The sequence below is a fragment of the Cervus canadensis genome, chromosome 9 (genome assembly GCF_019320065.1).
Source record: "Cervus canadensis isolate Bull #8, Minnesota chromosome 9, ASM1932006v1, whole genome shotgun sequence".
Lineage (NCBI taxonomy): Eukaryota > Metazoa > Chordata > Mammalia > Artiodactyla > Cervidae > Cervus > Cervus canadensis.
Window position 1 is genome coordinate 16,284,456 of NC_057394.1, and position 24,995 is coordinate 16,309,450.

A 24,995-nucleotide genomic window follows, 5' to 3' on the forward strand; every position below is an offset into this window, starting at 1 on the left:
GGCATACACACCGAGGAAACCAGATCTGAAAGAGACACGTGCACCCCAATGTTCATCACAGCACTGTTTATAATAGCCAGGACATGGAAGCAACCTAGATGCCCATCAGCAGATGAATGGATAAGGAAGCTGTGGTACATATACACCATGGAATATTACTCAGCCATCAAAAAGAATTCATTTGAATCAGTTCTAATGAGATGGATGAAACTGGAGCCCGTTATACAGAGTGAAGTAAGCCAGAAAGATAAAGACCAATACAGTATACTAATGCATATATATGGAATTTAGAAAGATGGTAATGATAACCCTATATGCAAAACAGAAAAAGAGACACAGAAATAACAGAACAGACTTGAAACTCTGTGGGATGAAGGTGAGGGTGGGATATTTAAAAAGAACAGCATGTATACTATCTATGGTGAAACAGATCAACCAGCCCAGGTGGGATGCATGAGACAAGTGCTTGGACCTGGTGCACTGGGAAGTCCCAGAGGAATCGGGTGGAGAGGGAGGTGGGAGGGGGGATCGGGATGGGGAATACATGTAAATCTATGGCTGATTCATATCAATGTATGACAAAGCCCACTGAAATGTTGTGAAGTAATTAGCCTCCAAAAAAAAAAAAAAAAAAAAAAAAAGCAGAGATATTACTTTGCCGATAAAGGTTCCCATAGTCAAAGCTATGGTTTTTATAGTAGTCATGTATGGATGTGAGAGTTGGATCATAAAGAAGACTGAATGCTGAAGGACTGATGCTTTTGAACTGCGGTGTTGGAGAAGACGCTTGAGAGTCACTTGGACAGCAAGGAGATCAAACAAATAAATCCTAAAAGAAATCAATCTTGCATAGTCTTTGGAAGGACTGATGCTGAAGCTGAAGTTCCAATACTTTGGCCATCTGATGTGAAGAGCCAACTCATTGGAAAAGACCTTGATGCTGGGAAAGATTGAAGGCAGGAGGAGAAGGGGATGACAGGACGAGATGGTTGGATGGCATCACCGACTGGATGGACATGAGTTTGACCAAGCTCAGGAGATGGTGGAAGGATAGGAAGTCTGGCGTGCTGTGGTCCATAGAGTCACAAAGAGTTGGACACGACTGAGCAACTGAACAAAAACAACAGAAATACTGGGGCGGGTATCCATTCCCATGGACAGAAGGGCCTGGTGGGCTACAGTCCATGGGGTCACAAAGACTCAGACCCAAGTGAAGAGACTGACACTTCACAATTCAGCCCAAAATATTAGATCTGGGTTTTCAAGGAAAGATGTATTTGTGCTCTATATCTTTTGTTTAAGGTGATCCTATTGTATAGCACAGGAAATTACATTTTTATAATTATTTTTATACTTTTATATAAAATTTATAATTATTTTACACTTATTTTAATAATTATATTTATATAGTCTATAAAAAAACAATGAACAATAAAAATTAAAAGAATAATTTGCATACTTTAAGTTCAACACCTGCTAATACACTGAAAGCTCTCTTGAAAATGAAAAAAAGAACAACATGTCAAATGCCTCAGGCTGATTTTACACTTAATCTCTATTGATTGCAAACCTTATTCCTATTCTGAGAATTTTTATAACATATTCTCAGTAAATGAGAAAGTCACATTTTACGGTATGTGTAAAATCTCAAAATTTCCTAATACATCTATGTCACAGTTGTCTCTTAGCAGGCACAATTTTGGAATGGAAGGTTTCTTACCTTTTCCCAAGAAGCTGTAAAAACTTGCACATCCACAATCATTTCACCATCCGATGGCAGCTGAGGGTAGCACTGTGATATCTCATCAAGTAACAGAAAGTTCTACAGAAAAAGGCAAAACACAGACTATTTTTTACTGGAAGAACAAAGCACAAGCAAAAGAATTGCTTCCCTGAAATTTGCAATAAAAACTTTGATACGTATCATTTATACCTACCTATCATTTTACAATTATATTTTATTAGGTCTTGGTTCATATGAGAAATATTAAATAGTACATAGTATGTGACATACTATTATAGTATATGTACATCTAAATATACAATATAGTATAGCATATATATAATATTGAATATACATACATATATATAGCAGGTCTGCATGTGTGTGTGGGTTCATGTATAAAACAAATGGTTCCTGGCCATGAGCCTATCTTTATTACTTTCTCAACAAGTGTACTGGTTCCTCTCTAAGAAGAAAACATGGCTTCACACTCCAACACATGTAAAAGCTGGACAATTTTATTGCTTTACTTGTGTTACCAACAATGAACAGGTGAGCTGGTAGGAAATTATTTCATAAATATTAACTGAATCCCACCACGTGCCAAGCACCATGCGGCACTGCTAGAACACAGAGGAAGGCCCTTCCCAGGCCATCAGGAAGCAGGTGGCACAGGACAGGCTGGGAACACAAGACCAACGACAGAGACTCTGAGTGCAAACCCTGTACACAATGCTTTTCTCCTCGTGTGTGTCAAATCCATATCACTGCTTGTCATCAATCTAAAAAGAAAATGCTCTTAAGTTTCTATGCCTTAAAAAATATTTTATAAGCATCTTTTCACAAACACCATCTCTTCTCCTTACTCGTGCCCTCTCTCCTCCACAGCGGGAATGGCCACACCTACCACTTGTTATCTTCTACACCACTTGGCAGTTAATCGATGCAAAGTAGCTGAATAAGACAAGGTCTTATAAACTGCTACAAAGCTGACAAACACATACAAGAAAACTCCCTCTTGCCTTGCAAATGCTAGACATAATTCAATGAGAAAAGCTAGAGGGGTAGAGATATTGAACACACAACTTAAACCACTCCCACTCCCCCAAGTCCCCAAAACTGTGAACTGGGGCAGAGACTGCTGGCTGTCCTCGAAATCTGCTCTCATTCTTCTGAGGTAACAGACCCTTGATTTTAGCTGCAGATGGCAGCCTGGAAGGAGGCCCTCTGTCTCTAGACACCTGAGCAGATAGGAGCAGCCATGTGACTAAATCCAGGTCAGTGGAGTGACAGTAACTAGGACCTTCCTCCACCCCAAGGCCTGGGCCTTGGGGGCTGCCAGCTGGGTCAAGGTCACATGTGGTGGGGTAACAAGAGAGAAAGAGTCTGGGTCTCTAACACCACAGAGATGAACTGGTTGGATCTCCTTGCAGTCCAAGGGATTCTCAAGAGTTCTCCAACACCATAGCTCAAAAGCCGCAACTCTTCAGCACTCAGCTTTCTTCATAGCCCAACTCTCACATCCATACATGACTATTGGAAAAACCATAGCTTTGATTAGACAGACCCTTGCTGGTAAAGTAATGTCTCTGCTTTTTAATGGTTGCTGTAAATGCAGTCAATTAAAGTGAGATCACAGTGGAGTAGGGTGGGTCCTGAATCCAGAAAGACTGGAGTCCTCATGAGAAATGCAGAGACAGATTTACACACAAAAAACAGCTTATCTGATGATGGAGACAGAGGCTGGAGTGACAGCAGTTACAAGCCAAGGAATGCCAAGTTTTGCCTGCAACCACTCAAAGCTAACAGAGGCAATAAAGGATGCTCCCTTATCAGATTCAGAGGGATCCTGACCCTGCTAACATCTTAATTTTAGACTCCTAACTCCAGGACTGTGAAACAATATATTCCTGTGGTTTTAAGCCATGTGGTTTGTGGTACTTCATATCAGCAGCCCCAGGAAACCCATACAGAGCCTCACAAGGATTCTTGCATGAGAGAAAAACAAATGACCCCTGTAAGCAGCTTTAACATCGGTACCTCTGGGACCCAAGGGCAAACCAAATCCTAACCCATATGGGGGCAACTGAAACAAGCATGTGAGGATGTTTGAGAAAGAAAACAACACATAAATAGTAATCTACTATCTTAAACATCTTGACACCCCACCTATCGTGCCTCAGAGTCATAAATGTGATTTCAATCTTCTACTTAAAATGAAGAACTGGTCAAAGTCAGTTCAGTTCAGTCGCTCAGTCGTGTCCGACTCTTTGCGATCCCATGAACCGCAGTACGCCAGGCCTCCCTGTCCATCACCAACTCCCTGAGTCCACCCAAGCCCATGTCCGTTGTGTCGGTGATGCCATCCAACCATCTCATCCTCTGTCATCCCCTTCTCCTCTTGCCCTCAATCTTTCCCAGCATCAGGGTCTTTTCAAATGAGTCAGCTCTCCACATCAGGTGGCCAAAGTATTGGCATTTCTGCTTTAACATCGAACTGGTTAAAACTGAGTGTGAAAAATATTCTACAGGAAAAGAAAGATGTGATCCTTTCATTTCTCTCAAAGACCTGCTGGTGGGAGGTGTGGTTCATTCATGCCCTGCTCCTCTCATCCAAGCTCACTGAGAACCTAGCACTGGGCAAGGTGACTCCTACCTTCCCCGAGCCTGAGTCCAGAAGGACACAGGATGGATGGACGGTGGTCTGAGGACACGTTGGCAGGCTTTCAGCCACCACAGCCTGAGTTCTCTTTCCACACCATCTCCCACATTGTCAGCCAGGCACCAGCTCTCATCTGTTCTGACACAGTTCATCTCTCTACCGATTCTCTTTTCCCCTTGAAACATCATAATTTAGAATCTCATTCACCATTAGTCATCTCAATAATGCAGCTTTTCTTTTTCTGATTCTTTCTGCAACATCACTGACCCTACCACAATACAACTCCCTCCTGATCTCCTTATAGCCCCGCTGAGAGTGTCCACAAGCTTAACACCCCCCAGTGACCCAAAGCACCTAAGTCCACACTCCACAGGTGGCCTCTGCCTGGACACCCTGAGTATTGACCCCACTCATCCTTCCAGCCCTTCTTAAATACTAGCCATATTGAAATTAGCTCAGCACATCCCCAGCTGGCACTGCCCTTCCTACTTCTGAATCCCCAGAAGGATAGTAAGTCATGTAGAGAGGAGACACTACATCATTTGTGCACTTATACAGTCCCAACTCCAACTAAGACCGAGTTCTGCACAGTCAGCCCATCGTGGGCATCAGTTAAAAGAAGGAACAGACTGTACAGTTGTTCAAATCAGTTCAACCACTGACTGCATAGATACAGCCTTACACAGTCTAAGCGAACACAGCAACAAGCAAAAGGTTATGAGACAGGCTGGGCCCTGGGACCCTTTATGGGAACGTTTGCACCTGAACAAACGTCTCTTTGATCAACAAAATACAAAGAAACCATAAGGGACTAAACATAACTGCACGCATGCAAAGGCAATTTCAAACAGTAAGACATAAAAACACCACAAGCCAACTGCCCTTTCTGAGCTGCTGGGAGCAAAGCAGGGAACTGCATATGATCTTGGCACACAGCAGCTACAAGTTGGTGGGCAGACCACATAAGTCACCCCTGTGGCTCAAACCATCACGCCTCCCCTACCCTCACCCCACTTAAGGAACCAGCCTGCCCATCTCAAAGAGTCAATGGGGCATCAGTTTCTTGTTTTCATATTTTGTGCTGCAACACAAGCCTCAAAAAGCCTTGTTTGAATTTATTATCTGGCCTATTATCAATTTATAGTGATTAAAAAGACCAAGGGCCCTAGAGAGTAATGTATATGTTATATACTCAGTCTGGACAGAATCAAATGCAGTTTCAACTTGAGCATGTAACCAAGATATCAATACTGAGTGTGTGTATATTAGAATAGAAATCCCTCACTTTCAAACAAAAAAGAAAGAAAAAGAAAATTATGCTCTAAGTGAAGAATTCAATCTATTGAGCACTTGTCTACATATAGTAGTCCTGAGGGGAACAGATGTCAGTCTTCCAAGGGTTAAATGAGACCCCATTCTACACATGATCAGCTCCTAAAAGCATCAGAAGTGCTGGCTGGATTTTCTTCCAGGACTCAGTCTGATGAAAGGGCTGAAATTAAATGGCCATTAGCCAGGAAGTACAGACCCAGAACAGGTTATGCAGGAAAGTATAAACGTCAGAACTGCAGCCAAAAAGACTGACTTCCCAGTGGCTGGTAATGGAAAACCTAAACCTGCTTTGTGAACAGTATTACCTCAGAGACACATTTGACTGGATGTAAAAATCACTGAAGACTTAGTGCTTTGAAGTTGAGATTTTTTGTCATCCTATTGGAGTCATTCAGTGCCAAGACTATGGGTCCCCCTTCCTCTCTCAGAGAAAAATAGAGCCTTCTTGGGCCTATGAGGTCATACTAAATCATTCATGTTCACAGAGCCAATTTAATCTTCATTTTAAACAGAAATACTTGAGCACCTACTGTGTGCAAGGCCCTTGTCTTCGTGATAAAAATTATTTACCCCTGACTAGAGACAGTTTATGGAGAAGGCAGTGGCACCCCGCTCCAGTACTCTTGCCTGGAAAATCCCATGGACAGAGGAGCCTGGTAGGCTGCAGTCCATGGGGTCGCGAAGAGTCGGACACAACTGAATGACTTCACTTTCATGCATTGGAGAAAGAAATGGCAATCCACTCCAGTGTTCTTGCCTGGAGAATCCCAGGGACGGTAGAGCCTGATGGGCTGCCATCTATGGAGTCGCACAGAGTTGGACACGACTGAAGCGACTTAGCAGCAGCAGCAGCAGAGAGAGTTTATAAAGGAGACAGTAGGTATGGTGGGAATCACAGGTTTGAAAGACAGGGGGCAGCTAGAGACAGGCTTGGACACTAAGCAAAATAAGTAAGGAACAAACATGCAGAGATCAGGCATCAACAGGGAAACGTCTGTGGAGCAAAGAATCTAGTTTTAAAGACAGAGAACTAAGTGAAGCTGAGGCCACTCTTCCTGCCCAGGGAAAAGGACTTCTCACAAGTTCCTCCCCTCCCGGCCCAGAGAGGAATCCTATTCACCCCGGTACTGTGCACAGTTGCTGACTAGTCATTCCAGGAAGCACAGGAGATGCAATCTGTTTGTGACTCCTGCTTTCAGACATTTTAATTGTTCTGCAGCCATCACTGAACGTCAAGAGCCTGTGAGGCTTTATTTATACTACTGCCCCAAACAAGCATGGATCTTATGATACTTTTTAACACACTTTACCTAACAAAAGAGGGAAATACATATATTTTGGAAAGATTGTCAGCTTGGCACTGAAAGGGTTAAATCTCACCTAACTGGTACACAATGACACCACATAAAAGGAGGTATTTTAGGTAAAATCCACCTATAACTTTAAAAAGTTATTTTTTAGTAAACCTTGATTCTTTGGATGCTGACGATGGCCTCTGACACCTTCTCAACGGCCAGGGGAAAGTAGAGGGTGCTCGAAAACCGCAGAGCCTCGAACAGCATCACCACCACAAACACTTGACTGGCTGTGATCAGGTTGTCATGGAGCTCATTGGCGATGAAGGTAAAGAAAATCATGATTTTGCTCACAGCAAAAAATGATGTCAAATTCATGCCCCTGAGGTAGGAACTTCTCAGAATCTTGGAAATTTCCTTCCTGTAAAAACGAGTAGGACATAGGTTTTATAAGAAGCATCAACATACAAGACACGGATTAAGTGCCACGTGTGAGGGGCCCCTTTCTAGGGAGTGGACACAGATAAATATAAACCATCCCTCACCTCATGGAGACACTACACAGTGCGCACTCGGGGTTCCCCGACACCAGGATCACACACTGCATCACCACTTCAATCTTTCAAGTGAAAGGCGGCTTCATGTCACACTTTCAAACATTCTGCATCAGTCAGACTGGGTTTGAACATTCATTCAACAAACATTCATAATCACAAGTCCTGGGCCAGGCTCCCCACAGAAAGACACAGCCTGTCCCCTCCAGGGGCTCATGAACGTGTTGGAGAAGAGAATTAGCAACCACAAAACTGGGAGACAATAGACAGAGACAGTCAGCACAGCCCCCAAGGGAGCCCAGAGCAGAGGTGTGCAACTTGGAGCAGTGGAGTCAGGGCAAGTTATACATAGACGTGGACCCTGAGAAGATGAACTGGAGTCAGTCAGGCTTGGCAGAGGCCAGAGTAGAAGGAAGAAGGGAGTGTATTCCCAGCAGAGGGAGAGGCCCCACAAAAGTGCAAAGTCAGAGGTTACAAGGTGGGGTCAGAAAAATGCTCATCAGATATTTAAATGAAAGATAGAGAAACATCCTACAAAACATGAAGCAAAACAAAAGGAACAGTATTTTCATAGCTCCATTTGAAATTAATAATAGTGATTCATGAGCTTTCCTGGTGGTAAAGAATCTGCCTACAATGCAGGATACATGAGTTCAATCCCTGGGTCGCGCAGATCCCCTGGAGGAGGAAATGGCAACTCACTCTAGTATTTCTGCCTGAGAAATTCCATGGACAGAGGAGCCTGGTGGGATACAGTACATGGGGTCACAAAGAGTTGGGCACGAACAAACAACTAAGCGTGACAATGACGAAGAACAGTGATTCATATAGTTTGGCTTGATGTAAGTACACCCAGTCTCTATAATCTCCCTGTTTGTACTCAATCAACATAAATTACAATTTTAGTTTGAATGTCATTGTCTCAAATGCTAAATATCTTAAAAGCATTGCTCATTAGGATTTGAGGTATTAAGAACTACTTAGAATTTCATTTCTATACAAGTAAGAAGCATATATATTTTTTCCTTTGAAAAGATGGTAAATGGAAGAGTAGGTTAAATGATGTCTCCACTATTCTACTGAACCCTCCTGGAACATGTGGGGGTGCAGTGAATAGTAAGTTTTTAAGCTCACCTTAATATATATATATCACACACTTACCTTCTCAATGTGGTAATACGATCTATAAATGATTTTTCCCAAACATTCATTTTTATTGTTCTGACACCAGTTATTACTTCACTCATGGTCCTGATCCTGTCATCTGTGAGAGCTGAGGTCTTACTCCTGAGGAGAAAGACATAAAAATTGAGCCTCAGTGACCACAGCTCAACTTTCCTTAGCAGCAGCAGCAGAAGTGGGCATGGGGACGTGGCTAGGAATCAAAAGATTCTCTACAGCAGCTTTTGCACTTAGAACACAGGCAGGTCCTACTCAAAGTACAAACGGAGAAAAAGGTTTCAATTAGGAAGTCAAACGTTCAGCCCATTTCAAGAAGTAACTTGGAGAACGTGCAGCATCGGCTAGGAATAAAACCTACATATTATCAATTTTTAAAACCAGTGTTTCTCTTACCGGAGTGATGAAAACAACGTCCCAAAGCAGCTTTGCAAAAGCAGAAGAATAATGAGAACTGCCATCCCAGCAAAACACGACATTCCTATTTCCATCCAGAGCAGGGCGGTCACTGCAATAACCTGCAGTGGCCCCACCCACAGATAGTGCAAGAACATCATTACCTTAAAAGAGAGAGACAAAGCTTTCTTAGGACTGCATACAATAAAACCAGTGAGGACACAGTGTAGAAACAATCTGCTCTGAAGGAACAGACAGGAACCTAAACAGCAATGATCTCACTGGGTTTTAAACCTGCTGAAGCAGAAATCCAAGTGTCCACCCCAGATGATGCCATTCAGGGGCAGCACAGAGCTGGCTTTAGGGATGTCCCGGGAGAATCAGACCAGCATCACTGAAGGAAGATGTGGATTTTGTCCACAACACAGATGAGCTCAGGGCTTCCCCAAATGCTCTCTGTCCTAGAATTTAGACCCCATCTCCTCTGGGGAACCATGGCATCCCAGGAAAACCTATATTATGGCACCCACCAATTTCTCCAGTAATTACTTGTGTATTTAGCTCCCTGATATGCTGTGGCTTCCATAGGGCAAAAACTAAGCTTTGCTCATCCCTGAAAGTGAGCAGGGGCCTCACTTCATGCTTGATGAATGAATACTTGGAAGAGAAGTATCTAGTGCAACACAGATCTGACCAACAGCTACAAAGCCCTGGGTAATGTGATCTATGCAAAAGGTCAGTGGAAAAAAGACTGTGGAGGGGACGGTAGAGGGGGAGATTGTGTCTTCCTGGGGACCACACACTTGGCATTATTCTTCACAGGCTCCCTATGCAGCAGGCACTGAACAGGGTGCAGGGGAAAGAACAATCCCTCCCACCAGGCCTTCATCATCCAGAGGAGGAGGAAGACAGTTCAGTTTAATACCCATACCACATGCCAAGAAGGGCCACTCCAGGAGGACCCCTAGGGACCCTAACCAAGCTGGGCAAGAACACTGCTGCCTATTTATCATTAGAAAAACAAAACCTGCATTTACAGAACAACACATGTAATTACATCTAAGTTGCACACAGAGAAATGAAAGTTGGATAAATTCAACCTTTGTCTTACATCCTCAGTGGAATCCTGGCCGACACCAAACCCTGGCACCTGGCATCCCAATAAGCTGAACCCAATAAGCTGAACCCAGTAAGAAGGACGGGACATGGAAGAGGATCCTCAAGGGCAGCTCACCTGGTCAAACCTGCTCACATCGTTGGACAGCAGGTTGACGATCTGGCCTGTGGTGGTCTTCCCCATGGCTGAGCTACTCAGGCGAAGGGCCTGAAATGAGAGAGGGAGACAGAGATGTGGATTCCTAAGGTGATACCAAGTCATCTTAGAACATAACACGATGGAGCATGTGTTCTGGGTTCCTGAGTGGTGTTAGCAGGAGCAGGATGACCCCTGAAAGTGGGGCTCTAGGGACCCTTGTTCACCCTCTAACTCCTCAGTGTGGCGGCAGCCCCGCAAGGACGGCAAAGGGAGGAGCAGGAGGTAGAAGCAAAATCCCCGCCCAGTTTCAGTGAACTTGGACCTGTCTGAAGGGTAAAGGGTGTAGGTTAACACTTAAGAGAAAACTAAGTAATTTTGAGCCACATTAGATGAGAGCGGAGAGGCTGATTTAAGGAAGGAAATTTGGAGACTTGGACTATAGATCTGGACTCAATCATTAATTCTTTGGGTGACAATATTTAAACACTTCAGGCTTAGTTTGTTCATTCTGAAATGAGCAAGTATAATGTTCAAAACACTGTTTCTGTGAGGAAACTATGTTCTTAATGCCAGACTGCTGACTTACAAAAACCACAACCCATGTAGCACAATCCCTTTATTTAGAAAGAAAAATGCCCTAGAGATCTGAGCAAACTGAAGAGACACCAGGAGCTGCTTCAATAGACCACCAACTGGAGCCACTGATCCAGATACAATGTCATGCATTTACTCCTCAAGTTAAAGAAGAAAACCAATGATCAAGTGAGAAAGTCTAATGATATAACCACAATGGAATAGAATATGGAAGTTCCTCAAAAATTAAACATGAAATTATCATACAACACAGAAATTATACTACTAAGGATATACTCAAGAAAAACTAAAAACGCAAACTTGAACAGACAATTTACACTCATATTCAGAGCAGCTATATTCACAATAGCTAAAAGGTGGAAACAACTGTTCACTGACAGATGAGAGAATACACAGAATGTTTTATATACCTATAATGTAATATCATTCTGTCTTAAAAAGGAATTAAATTCTGACACCTGCTACAACATGGATGAACCTTGCAGATATTGTGCTACAGGACATGAGCCACACACACACAAAATGACAAACACTGTATGATTCCACTTAACAGAGGTACCTAAAATAGTCAAATTCACAGAGAGAAGAAGAACGGTGCTGGGTAAGGGGACAGGGGTTGGGGAGTTAGTGTTTAATGGGTGCAGAGGTTCAGTTTGGGAAAAACAAAAAGTTTCAGAGATGAAATATGGTGATGGCCACAAACAATGTGAATGTACCTAATGTCACTAAATGCTGCATTGAAAAGGAGTGAAAATGGGACACTATGCAGTGTGTATTTCCCCACAATTTAAAAAAAAAAAAGATCAACGATCAAAAGCCAAAAGTAACTTTACCAAATTTGTGGCAATATATTAATAAATAAATGACAAGTCATTTTTATTTATGATACCTCCCACGGGATCATTCAAAATTCAGCTGAAAAGAGCATGAACATGCTGAATGGGCCATGTTAGGAGTGGCAGATGTGCAGCCTTAGAGATCCCCTGGAGACCTGCCCCAGCCTGGAACCCATGGTGTAGACAAACTACAGCTATGAGCTTAGTAGCCACTCCATTTCTAACACTCGACCTGGTTTCTTCCCAGGACCAAGGATCAGGAGGTGGGGCCCAAGATGAACCACAAAGGTTGAGAGGGGCCTTTCAGAGCTGCTCTGTAGCACCAGCTTTTGCGCCCTAAGCAATCAGCCCACCTGTAACCTGAAAAGGAGTCTTGTTTCTGCAACAGCAGGACTCTAGATGCAAGGCTGTGCACAAGGAAATTGTCTTCCCATGTTTCTGGAATTTCAGATGAGGTCAATGGTGTAATCCCCACAACTTCTGACTTCATATAGGAACCATCTTTTGGGTATAATTAAGCCAGCAAATGAACATCTCAGGAGATGGTTACATTCACATAAGCCAACGTGCCAAGTCAGATCACATTTCCAAAAGGCAAGATTTCAAAGTGTTAGAGGGAAGAGGAAGAAAAACAGGTGGGCAATGGCTCACCTGTGCAGCAAAGAGTGAGCTTTGACTAAACCATCACCTCACATCTAACTTAAAGTTTTCACAAACCAGTCCTGGTAAAATTTCATAATTATTATGAGAGTTACAAAGGAAATGGCAGCCCACTCCAGTATTTTTTCCTGGAGAAACCCATGGGCAGAGGAGCCTGGCAGGCTACAGTCCGTGGGGTCACAATGTGTCGGACACAACTGAGTGACTATCACTCACATGAGAGTTAAGCATGATCTGAAAAGACAAACATTTAGCCAATTGGTGGGGAAATATGAGTATGCATCTCCTAAGTGGTTAAAGATGCAACAGAATAACAAAGATGATGATACATGGCAATGAAGACCCTGACTGGAATGTGTGGGCACTGCTGGGATTTCCACATCACCCAGAAGGAAACCAACTCAGATGCTGCTGCCAAACAAGACAGTGAGATGCCAGGTTTCCAGGTTCACACAGTCCCAAAATGTATACGACTCTGCTCAAGGAAAGATGAGATGACATCTCACTTTCTGCTGACAGAAGTATTCCAAAGAAATGGAAGTTCTAGTAAAAGAAGCAATATTTTCAATTTAAGCTGTTTGGTTTTATCTTTCAATGAGGGCTATGTTTATTAATAAAAATTGTATATGTTTAAGGTTACCACATGATGTTTTTATATAAATACACATTGGGAAATGATTACTATAGTAAAACCACTTAAAGTATCCACTGCCTAACATAGTTATCCTATTTTACATGTGTGGTGAGAACATTTAAGATCTACTCTCTTGGAAAATTTCAAGGCTACAATACAGTCAAATAAGGATTTTTTTTTTTTAAAGCAAACAGTCTGAAGCAAAGAGGTATCCAAGATCAAATTTAAACAGAACACTTCAGTTCTTGACACTTATATATCTGTGGCAATACCTTTGTAAAGATATCTGAAATCTTTATTCCTTTTGTACTAGTTTAGACCAGGGTAAACTGTGAAATAATTTCATGGCATTCCTCAATACAAAATCGCTGAACACATCAAATCAGTTCTAATTAAAAGTGCTATGATGCATACTAAAGATAAAAGGAAATATTGTATTAAAGTAGCTTAAATGGAGAGCAACAAATTCTCTCTGGAATGAATGAAACAGTGTAAAATTTCAAGTTTTATCTCAAAAATGCTACTATTTTCTTAAATATCATTAACAACAATCACATCCATAGAATATAGTGAGTGAGTCTATATTCGGCATGAATTCTCTTTATATCTTCTCTAATTAGCATAACTGTACTGAATATAGTATTGAATATACTGTACTGAATATAATATTAGATGGGTCTTTTAAAATTATAATCATTCCCTTTCTCAAACACATTCTCTGCTTCTAGATATAGTTTTATGGATCCAATCTCCTAAGTTCTCTTTTAAATAAATATCTGATGTAAATTAAGGTTTTAATGAACAACAACAAAAAATTTCTATAAACAGCACTATGGGATTTAGGCATGAAAACACTGAAAATCAGATTGATAAGTTTGATGCTTATTTTTAAATATTAATTTAATATTTTAAAAATATAATTTAATATTAATTTAATACTACAAATTTAGTGGGTATTATGCAACAGGCTATGGCTAAAAGTTATCAAGGGCAGTCCTCACATGATCTCAAAAGAAAATTGTTCATCATTTATTGGTAAAGTTTGTTTCAACAACAACAAACTTGGCTTGATGCAAATAGCAAGCTTCTTTAGAAAGGTGTAAACAATCCCAGTTATGTAATTTTTAGTTTACAGAGAACTTTCCCTAAATGTCCCTGAGGATACAGGGGAGGTTACACTGTGGTACCAAGTGACACTTACCTTGCGGTAGATCATATGGCACACGGCTACTCTCAGCCTCATCCCCACGCGCTGAATGTGATAGAAGTACAAGTGGTGCAGAACGGCCCACACGAGCACGCAGGCGCTCAGCCCTGCCGCGTAGCTGTAGGCTTCATGCAAAGCGGCAGAATCGGTGGGATCGTAGTTTTCAACATAACTAATCATTTTCCCCAAAAATATAGGTTGAACTACTCTGGTGCCTTCCTAAAAGAAAAGAAAAAAGTCTTAAATAGAAATGTCAGTTTTTCTTAACACAAGATTTACTTTTAGCATTAGCATGTTAAAAATACATTTGGACAAAATGCTACATTCATGGCTAATTTAAAAGAAAAATATGCAGATCCACTATCTCCTATAAGACAAGCAGGCAACAGTTTTAACCTTATGGCAAAATTTTACATTCAAAGATAGTAAGTAAAGCCTTAGTACCTGATGCCTAATACACTGTGGATACTCAGTATAAATATCACAACCAGTGCTTTAGAAGTCATTTGGCACAATACATGTGAGCCTTAAGATGAATATGCAAAAAGGTGGCAGAAGAAGAGGAAGAAATCTGCTTCTGTATGAATTAACCTGCTGGCACCCTACCCCTGTCCCCTGGACTCTCAATGTCCCAGCCCAACAGAAAGTCAACCTGGTTCACATATGGGAGACACGCTTTCATCACCTTCTTCACGAATCTTTATGAACTGAGACCCTGGCACAAACACCTACTCTTTTCCACCCCGAACTCCACATGTCTGTAAATCAAGAGAAAGGAAACCAGCTTCGGTTGGAGCACCACAAAGAAACCAGGCTTGGCAGCTCTGCAGGCTCTCAGCTCCCGAGTGCACTTCCTCACTATGTCTCTACCCTCTAGAAGTTGGAATGTTCCTTGGAGTAAAAAATCAAACATGGTGGAGGCCAAGCTAAAAAAACATGTCTTCCGTGGTTCTCCATCCACCATCCACTGCACTTGATAGTTTGGAAGAAATGTTCTAAATCATCTCTTCCCCAAGGCTAAACCAATTGACACAAGGTGCACTGAGGCTTTTACCCTGAGTAAGACTTAGGGAAAGCAAGTTTCTTTCTCAAAGAAAAAGGCAAAGAAACAGCAACACCTACCTACCCTTCCAAACAGCCACTCCACCCCACAACCTACTTCATCTCTCTAGTCACCCCTTGAAGGTTCCCTTTTCCCCAGGTTCCCTTCCTTCACCATCAAGGAAAACTACTCAATGAATCCAAGTCACCTAAAGTAAACATCTCCACCCTCAACATCATTTCCTCCAAAGACTTCATAAAAGACAAAATGCTAAAAGTTTGAAAGTCTTTCAGGAACAGGGTCTTTTCTTTTTGGCAATCCCGCCTTACTAACACAGACAGGATAAGCAACTGACAGGTTTGCTTTGATAGCTCTCTTCTATCTGTCTGAAGTTGAGGAACCCACATACAAGAGGAAGGGAAGGAGAATCCCTAACACCAAACAACAAAAACACTAAGCATTTTCTTAGCCAACTAGTGCCTGATCAGGATATTTATCAACAGATGTCCCCACCCCTCATATGGGTTTCTCATTAAACCTCGGCATCCCTGTCTTGTTCTACACACATGCACACATGCATGCACACACACACACGTTCACAGGCTGCACCAACTGCCTCTCCTTCCACGAAGTCAGGGAAATTTTCATCTACTATAGAGAATAAAGAGAACACTATTTAGCTGAAGAAGTATAAGTAAGATAATCAGACCGCAGCAAAATGATCAGTTCTGATACATTTCCACTGTGTCCTGTCATCCATCCCAAGAGGCATAGAGATCTCTTGGAAGAGTCCCTCATACAGAAGATTGTCAAACATACTGTTTATAGAGTTTCCTGAGATGGAAACGTGGAGGCTCACACAGAGAAGCAAACATGTCAAACTGTACACATGAGTAGTCCCAGCCCTGGTGTTGCCAAGGGCAGTCCAGTGCTGCAGCCACAAACCACCAGAAACCCATCAGTAATACCTGACATCCCCAAATTCCTGAAATTTATGATTCTCTTTGGGAATCACTGTTGCCTTTTACTCAGCTCTCCATTTGAGCCTAATATCCTTGTAATTACAGGAGAAATAAGAGTAATATCACTCACCAAAGAGAATATGGTTAAGTGCAACAAATCCAGCAAAAAAAGAGTAAATAAAGGCAGGTCACTACCACATAAACATATCTGTTTTTTGTTTTCTGCTGAGAAACAATATTTAATAACCCAGTTGTGGGACTTCCCTGGTGGTTCAATGGCTAAGATTCCACATTCCCAATGCAACGGACCTGGGTTAGATCCCTGGTCGGGGAACTACATCCCACATGTGGCAGTTAAGACCCAGCACAGACAAATAAATAAATATTAAAAAAAAAAAAAAACAGTTCAGCAAAAAGCCTCATTCAGGTATAATGCCAGTTCAGGGCCCCATACCTTCCACTCATCTGTCAATTCTTTTTTTTTTTTTTTCTTGATAATGATTTTTCTTTCTTTGGAATAGAAATTTTCAAAAAGATAATAAAGGTTTTCAGTCATGACCTGTTACTTTGATCTGATGTAATTTGGGAGGAAAGTCATTTGTTATTCTTAAGCACTATTTTCGGACTTCCTCCAATGGCTCAATGGTAAGGAATTCATCTCAGTGCAGGAGTCACAGGAGATGCAGGTTTGATCCCTAAGTTGGGAAGATCCTCTAGAGAAGGAAATGGCAACCCACTCCAGTATTCTTGCCTGGAGAATCCCATGGACAGAGGAGCCTGGCGGGCTACAGTCCTTGGGGTCGCAAAGAATCAGACACAACTGAGTGACTGAGTACAAATGCACACGTTTTCCTCTAGCAAGGGGCAGTCACAGTGATTCAGAAAAGTGATGAAAAGTATAACATACAAGGAATGTCCATTCTGGCATAGGTTGCAACTATGGAAAACAGAAAATTGATATTATACTCCATATGAAAAATAATAGCAAGCAAATAACAATTTTCCAGTAATTTCTCTCAAAAAAAAAAATAGAAAGCAAAATAGTGAATAGTAAAAAATTGTGAAAACAAAACCCCAAAGTACATATAGAGAATAAGAATACACATATTAAATATGATTCTTGCAAGTTTCCAGAACACATAGGGCAGAAGTGACTATGGCCCTGAAAGGTACACTGAATAAATCCATCCCCTCCACACACAAGGAAAGGATAGAGATGAAGAGTCATTTAACAGGATAGCTATCAGCAGCATTTGTAATCTGTGAATATTTCCATTTCTGGCATTTGGTAAAACTGGCTGAGGCAAACCGGCAAAAGATTTTCCAGCTACCAGAAGATTAGCTCCTACATATGCTCAATGCTCTGTTCCAAGTATTAACTCCAAATCAAATAGTGGTGTGAATCCCAAGGAAAGGTCCACTTTCAGAAGACTCTGTTTATCTTGGAGAATCTCTCAGAGAGGCAAGGAGTGGCTGTGGCTGGGGACACAGACACTGGTAGCAGCATTCCCAGGACCTAACCCCACCACGTGTACACTGGTGTGAGCACACACCACCAAGGAATTCTCTCATCTGCACATTCCCGATTCTTACCTTCAACTAATAAGAGATAAAACAACTGAGAAAATATTTATTATCAACCATGCTCCTGCTGCTGCTAAGTCACGTCAGTCGTGTCCGAATCTGTGTGACCCCATAGACGGCAGCCCACCAGGCTCCCCAGTCCCTGAGATTCTCCAGGCAAGAACACTGGAGTGGGTTGCCATTTCCTTCTCCAACACATGAAAGTGAAAAGTGAAGGTGAAGTCGCTCAGTCATGTCTGACTCTTAGCGACCCCATGGACTGCAGCCTACTGGCTCTTCCATCCATGGGATTTTCCAGGCAAGAGTACTGGAGTCGGGTGCCATTGCCTTCTCCTATCAACCATGAAACTAACCAAATTAAAACATTCCTGATAAGTAGGAACAAGGTCAAACACTGCCCCCTTAAACCCTTCCTCTTTGACATCAATCTATGACCATATGTATATTCTTTCCACAAACCAATTGAGCATATAGTTTTATTCTTTCACAAGAATTCTTCACAAACCTGAAATCATAAAGGATCTTTAAAAGAGCTGAATTTAATATCACCACATCCATTATTCAGGATTATCTGAGAGTCTGAGTCTCTGAGGCAGACTTTTTATTTTGGGCATACAAAGTGGCATGCAGAATCTTAGTTTCCTGATCAGGGATCAAAAACCTTGGCATCTACTATGGAGAACAGTGTGAAGATTCCTTAAAAAACTGGAAATATTCTAATGAGATGGATGAAACTGAAGCCTATTATACAGACTGAAGTAAGCCAGAAAGATAAAGAACATTACAGCATACTAACACATATATATGGAATTTAGAAAGATGGTAATGATAACCCTATATGCAAAACAGAAAAAGAGACACAGATGTACAGAACAGACTTTTGGACTCTGTGGGAGAAGGCGAGGGTGGGATGTTTCAAGAGAACAGCATCGAAACATGTATATTATCTAGGGTGAAACAGATCACCAGTCCAGGTTGGATGCATGAGACAAGTGCTCGGGCCTGGTGCACTGGGAAGACCCAGAGGGATCGGGTAGAGAGGGAGGTGGGAGGGGGGATCGGGATGGGGAATACATGTAAATCCATGGCTGATTCATGTCAATGTATGACAAAACCCACTATAATACTGTAAAGTAATTAGCCTCCAACTAATAAAAATAAATGAAAAAAAAAACTGGAAATAGAATTGCCATACGACCCAGCAATACCACTGTTGCATATCCACACTGAGGAAGCCAAAATTGAAAGAGACACATGTATCCCAACATTCATTACAGCACTGTTTACAATAGCTAGACATGGAAGCAACCTAGATGTCCATTGGCAGATGAATGGATAAGGAAGTTGTGGTATATATACACAGTGGAATATTACTCAGCTATAAAAAATAATGTGTTTGTGTCATTGCTAATGAGGTGGATGAAACTGGAGCCTATTATACAGAGTGAAGAACGTCATAAAGAGAAATACCAGTACAGTATATTAATGCATATATACGGAATTTAGAAAGACAGTAATGACAACCCTATATGCAAGACAGCAAAAGATATACAGATGTAAAGAAGAGACTTTTGGACTATGTGGGAGAAGGTGAGGGAGGGACAATATGAGAGAATAGCATTGAAACACATATATTATAACATGTAAAACAGATGACCAGCGCAAGTTTGATGCATGAAGCAGAGCACTCAAAGCTGGTGCTCTGGGACAAGCCAGAGTGATGGGGTAGGCAGGAAGGTAGGAGGGGTAGGAGGGGGGTTCTGGGTGGGGGAACACATGTACACCCATGGCTGATTCATGTCAGTGTTTGACAAAACCACCACAATATTGTAAAGCAGTTAGTCTCCAATTAAAATAAATAAGTTAGTTAAAAAAAACAAAAAACAAAAAAACCTGGCATCTGCACTGGGGACATGGAGTCTTAACCAGTAGACTGCCAGGGAAGCTCGAGGTAGACATTTATTGATAGAGTCCTTGGTATTCAGCCTCATGAAAGCACCTGACATTGGGTCCCACCTTTTGCTTCTTAAGGTAACTTCTTGCACAGTTAGCTTAGATGCTAGAACTTCTGAGTGGGTAGAATTCCTTCTCCATGTCAACACACTTGAAACATTTCTCATGCAACTTTCCCATATCTCATTCATGGGGAAAAAAACATGAAAATAGAAACAAGCTATCAAAGTTTTATCAAATGCTTGGGTGACACATACAAGCAGAAAAGAGTGGGCTTGTAGGAAAAAATGAATACACAGAATCTTTAGGGCTGGGTGAAAGATGACAAAATGTAGAGTTGGGAAAAATCCAAAGATAAGGAGAAAAAGCAGTGAACCTGAGGAAATCATAACCATCAGGATTCTAGACATACTAGCCTTCACTCGTCTCTTACACTGTGGTCTTCATCCTGACCGCACCTTAGCATCACCTGGGAGGGGATAAGTGCACTCTGACACCCAAGGCCTAGCCTCCAGAAACTGGTTTAGGTTCAACTGATTAGAGTAGAGAAGATTCCTCTCCCTGTAGATTCTGGATGCGGAAACTAACCCCATGTAAGTATCTGCTAACCTCCACTCTTGCACTGTCATGGCATCTGAGCCTGGAATGGCTGCAGACCTGATCTGCAGGAACAACAAGGAATTACAGTGATCCCAAAGACTTTTTACCAGAGTTCCATTGCAAATTTCATGCTTCCAGAAAAGTCCAGAGATTACAGTATTGAAATTGAAAATGTTCATTCTGCACAGATGGAAAAATAAAATGTTCAGGGAAAAAAACTATATTTAAGAAACATTAATAAAAAGATGAGTCAAAATTAGCCTGGAAAGTTATCTATAAAAGGAGAAGGAGAATTAGAATAGAGCTAACAATTATATCAGACTTCTTTAAGTAGCCTTTTCTTGATTTTGGAATCATGAAAACATTATACAGAATTATAACATAACTAAATTTTAAAAAGCAATTCATAAAATTTTAGACTAAAATTACATAAAAGTACCTAAATATATACACCCATCCTGTTGGTTTGCAGAGCCATATAAAAAAGAACTAACAAATTCTGATTAAAAAAAAATAATTTGAAAACACATTCTCTGTGTGATACACCCACATGAACACAGTATGAACTCCAAAAGAAAATAAAAATATTAAATTGCTTTCAGAAGTCACTTTAAAAGGTTCAACAAATTAATAATTATGCTGATATCATTGAGAATTGGGCTTAGACATTGGACAAAGAGAATAGATGATGGGAGAAAAGTGACATGCAAGCACAGTAACAATAAACTGTGGAATTTTCTGAAAGAGATGAGACTACCAGACCACCTGACTTGCCTCTTGAGAAACCTGTATGCAGGTCAGGAAGCAACAGTTAGAACTGGACATGCAACAACAGACTGGTTCCAAATAGGAAAAGGCGTATGTCAAGGTTGTATATTGTCACCCTGCTTATTTAACTTATATGCAGAGTAAATCATGAGAAACGCTGGGCTGGAGGAAGCACAAGCTGGAATCAAGATTTCTGGGAGAAATATCAATAAACTCAGATATGCAGATGACACCATTCTTATGGCAGAAAGTGAAGAACAACTAAAGAGTCTCTTGATCAAAGTGAAAGTGGAGAGTGAAAAAGTTGGCTTAAAGCTCAACATTCAGAAGACTAAGATCACAGTATCCAGTCCCATCCTTCATGGCAAATAGATGGGGAAACAGTGGACACAGTGGCTGACTTTATCTTTTTGGGCTCCAAAATCACTACAGATGGTGATTATAGCCATAAAATTAAAAGACACGTACTCCTTGGAAGAAAAGTTATGACCAACCTAGACAGCGTATTAAAAAACAGAGACATTGTCAACAAAGGTCCATCTAGTCAAGGCTATGGTTTTCCCAGTAGTCATGTATGGATGTGAGAATTGAACTATAAAGAAAGCTGAGCGCAGAAGATTTGATGCTTTTGAACTGTGGTGTTGGAGAAGGCTCTTGAGAGTCCCTTGGACTGCAAGGAGATCCAACCAGTCCATCCTAAAGGAGATCAGTCCTGGGTGTTCATTGGAAGGACTGATGTTGAAGCTGAAACTCCAATACTTTGGCCACCTCATGCGAAGAACTGACTCATTTGAAAAGACCCTGATGCTGGGAAAGATTGAGGGCAGGAGGAGAAGGGGAGGATGGAGGATGAGATGGTTGAATGACATCACTGACTCAATGGATATGAGTTTGGATACACTCCAGGAGTTGGTGATAGACAGGGAGGCCTGGCATGCTGCAGTTCATGAGGTCACAAAGAATCAGACACGATTGAGTGACTGAAATGATATGAAGCACAATAAGATGAAGTCAAAACACCAGTGTTCTCATCTGAATGGGATTGGAAACACCCATATAAACATATTTGTTTATCTTAAAAAATGTATTCTAACTTTGTCTAATGAAAAAGCCAAGAAAAACAATCAAGAGCAGTGAGCTCCTCTAGCAACCAGACTATAGTCTATAAATACCATTTCACACTAAAAGAAGACAGGGCTGCTTGGAGAAATGGATGATTCCAGGGCTGAGCAAATGCTGTACAAAATGAGATAAAAATATCCTGTCACACCAGAAACCAAACAACAAAATTAAAAAAGACATTAAAAAAAAAAACAAAACTAGCAAACACTTCTAGAGTATGGACAAAATACTCAGGACCCAACCTGAATAGACTCCCACTGCCCAAAGATGGCCAAATGCTGGCACAAGCATAACAAATGAAATGGACTAAAGCAGATCAGAAATGCTCAAATCCATGAGCTCAAACTAACATATACAAAATCAAACCAAACAATAAAAACTCACTAGCCCCAGAGGAGAACTAACTTATCACTTTGAAAACAGGTTTTAAAAAGTGAAAAAATCATTTTCTCCTACTCTCCTTATAAATACTATATTTCATGGTTAATCAAAGAGCTTAGAACATCCCCATATTGCAACCCTTAATGAATTAGTGGACTTTGAGAAAGGATCATGAATAGCTCCTAACATTACACACACATCTATACTACCACCTCCCTACACACAAAAGATGTTATGTACCTTATAAGGGAGATATGCAACCCTACCTCCTACATAGACAAAAGGGGTGAAGAAAATCCAAAGGAGTTACATCAAACTTCTAGACCTAAACACCAACCTTAGGTGCCAGAGGAATATGTTAACTGACACAGGGGGAGAAGCGATCAGCCAAATCCAGGCTGTGGGAATCTCTACAGGACAAACAACCTAGAGGCACAGGGTGGAGGGGAACAGAAAAACAATCTGTATAACCTATGTCAGCCAAATGTACCTTATTTAATACTGCTTCTGACAGCAAGAGGGGGAAAGGACAACTGAGAGCACTGGCTAGATATTGATGACATTGAAGTTATTATTTATGCATCATAATAACAATGTTTATGCTAAATATGTCTAGTGGGGGGAGATTCCACATCTTTTAAAGATACATACTAAAATATTTATGGATAAAGATAATATGATGTTTTAGAACTGTTTTAAAATAATCTTGGGAAGTGAGAGTGAGTTTCAGATGAATTAAGACTGCTCATTATAGCAATTATTGAAGCTGACTTAGGGTGACATAGGGGCTTATTTCCCTTTACCCTTCTGAGTTCTTAGCTGAGGATCCCTATAATAAATGACAGAATAACAGGAGAAAATCAAACAGATGTTTATTAACATGTATATTTCTGATACATATGCGAAATAGCAAGAAGAATTGAGGCTGTGGGAGGAGAGGAAGCCTCAGGACACGATGCAGAGAGCGCTGGTCTAGGAATCAGAAAGCTTTGCTTCAGAAACCAGGTCGGCCACCTGCAAGTCACGAGATTCTGAGCCCATCAAGTATCCTCCTGCATCTCCAGGTTCTCATCCATGGAAATTCCCACCTTGCCTCCCTCGGAGGAATCCTGGGACAACTAAATGAGCTGCAACAGCTCAAAGTGCTCTGAAATCATTTCAACATTTTTATTAACAGAAGTCAGGGCAGAGACTTACTCTATTCATAATGGAAGAGGCTGGTTTGGCAAAGGGCTTGGAAAACTCATTGCTGCTTACAGGTGATCATAGTAGAGCAAGAACTCTTTTTTTTTTTTTTTTACCCCACTCCTCCCAGAGCAAGAACTCTTGAGAAAAATCATGTGTAAAAGCCAAATTTTCTAGCCTGTAATTAAAGTTTCACTTCTAAGCAGATTGCTAAAATTTTTAACCATTATGAATGCAGTCTTTTAAAAAAGAGACACCTACCATCCTGACTACTTAAAGAAAATGGATTGAGGGGAGTGAAGTGAACAAATGAAATAGGTAAGGAAACTTAAGAGGTACAAACACCAATTTATCAAATAAATAAAAGGGGATTGGGAGAAAAGATAAATAAATAAAATCTTTAAAAATAAATCACAAGATTGTAATATATAACATAGGAAATATACTCAATAATACTAGAATAACTTTTTATGGTGACAGTTGGTAACTAAAATTACTATATACTGTATCAAATATTAAATCACTAATGATGTATACCAGAAACTAATAAAACATTATAAGCCAATCATACTTCAATTTAAAAATTCTTTTAATTTTGCAATAAAAACTTACATATACTTAGAAAAAGAAAAGAAAAATGGGTTGAAAATCATCACCCTCATTTATAACTCAAGGTCATCACTGTGGATATTATTAACACCTACTGGCTAATGCTAAGCTCTCAGGAACCAGCAGGGCGCACACAGCAGGTCTGCTCTGCAGGTCCCCTTCTGCTTGGCTCAGTGCCCCCTCCTCCTCTCCCTACTGTGTGGTCCTCAGTGGTTGCTCTCAGCCTACAGTATCTTGGCCACCAGCACCCACTCCTCAGCCTCCTGGGTTGAGCAAAGTGAGGGACACATGGAAGAAAGGGTTGGGAATAAATGCAAAGCCCACTCAGCTCCTGGGGGACCAGCCCTGAGTCCAGGCACAGAGCCTACTGTGGGACACAGAGGTTTCTGTTTATTTCCTGCCCATCAGCTGAGCTCCAAAGGGAAGATTTATACACACATGGGCTTCCCACGGCCTCCACCT

General features: G+C 41.1%; 1 protein-coding gene across 1 annotated transcript in view; it reads right to left on the bottom strand.

The window, feature by feature from the left end:
* The window catches only part of LOC122447587 (ATP-binding cassette sub-family C member 4-like), a 405,286-nt gene that overhangs the window by 369,346 nt on the left and 10,945 nt on the right, over positions 1 to 24,995 (bottom strand). The window contains exons 4-9 of the mRNA XM_043478281.1: positions 14,322 to 14,546; positions 10,376 to 10,465; positions 9,142 to 9,305; positions 8,728 to 8,853; positions 7,184 to 7,433; positions 1,721 to 1,822 (exon numbers count right to left, since the gene is read on the bottom strand). Of these exons, the coding sequence (XP_043334216.1) occupies positions 1,721 to 1,822; positions 7,184 to 7,433; positions 8,728 to 8,853; positions 9,142 to 9,305; positions 10,376 to 10,465; positions 14,322 to 14,546 (957 nt within the window). The remainder of the gene's footprint in view (positions 1 to 1,720; positions 1,823 to 7,183; positions 7,434 to 8,727; positions 8,854 to 9,141; positions 9,306 to 10,375; positions 10,466 to 14,321; positions 14,547 to 24,995) is intronic.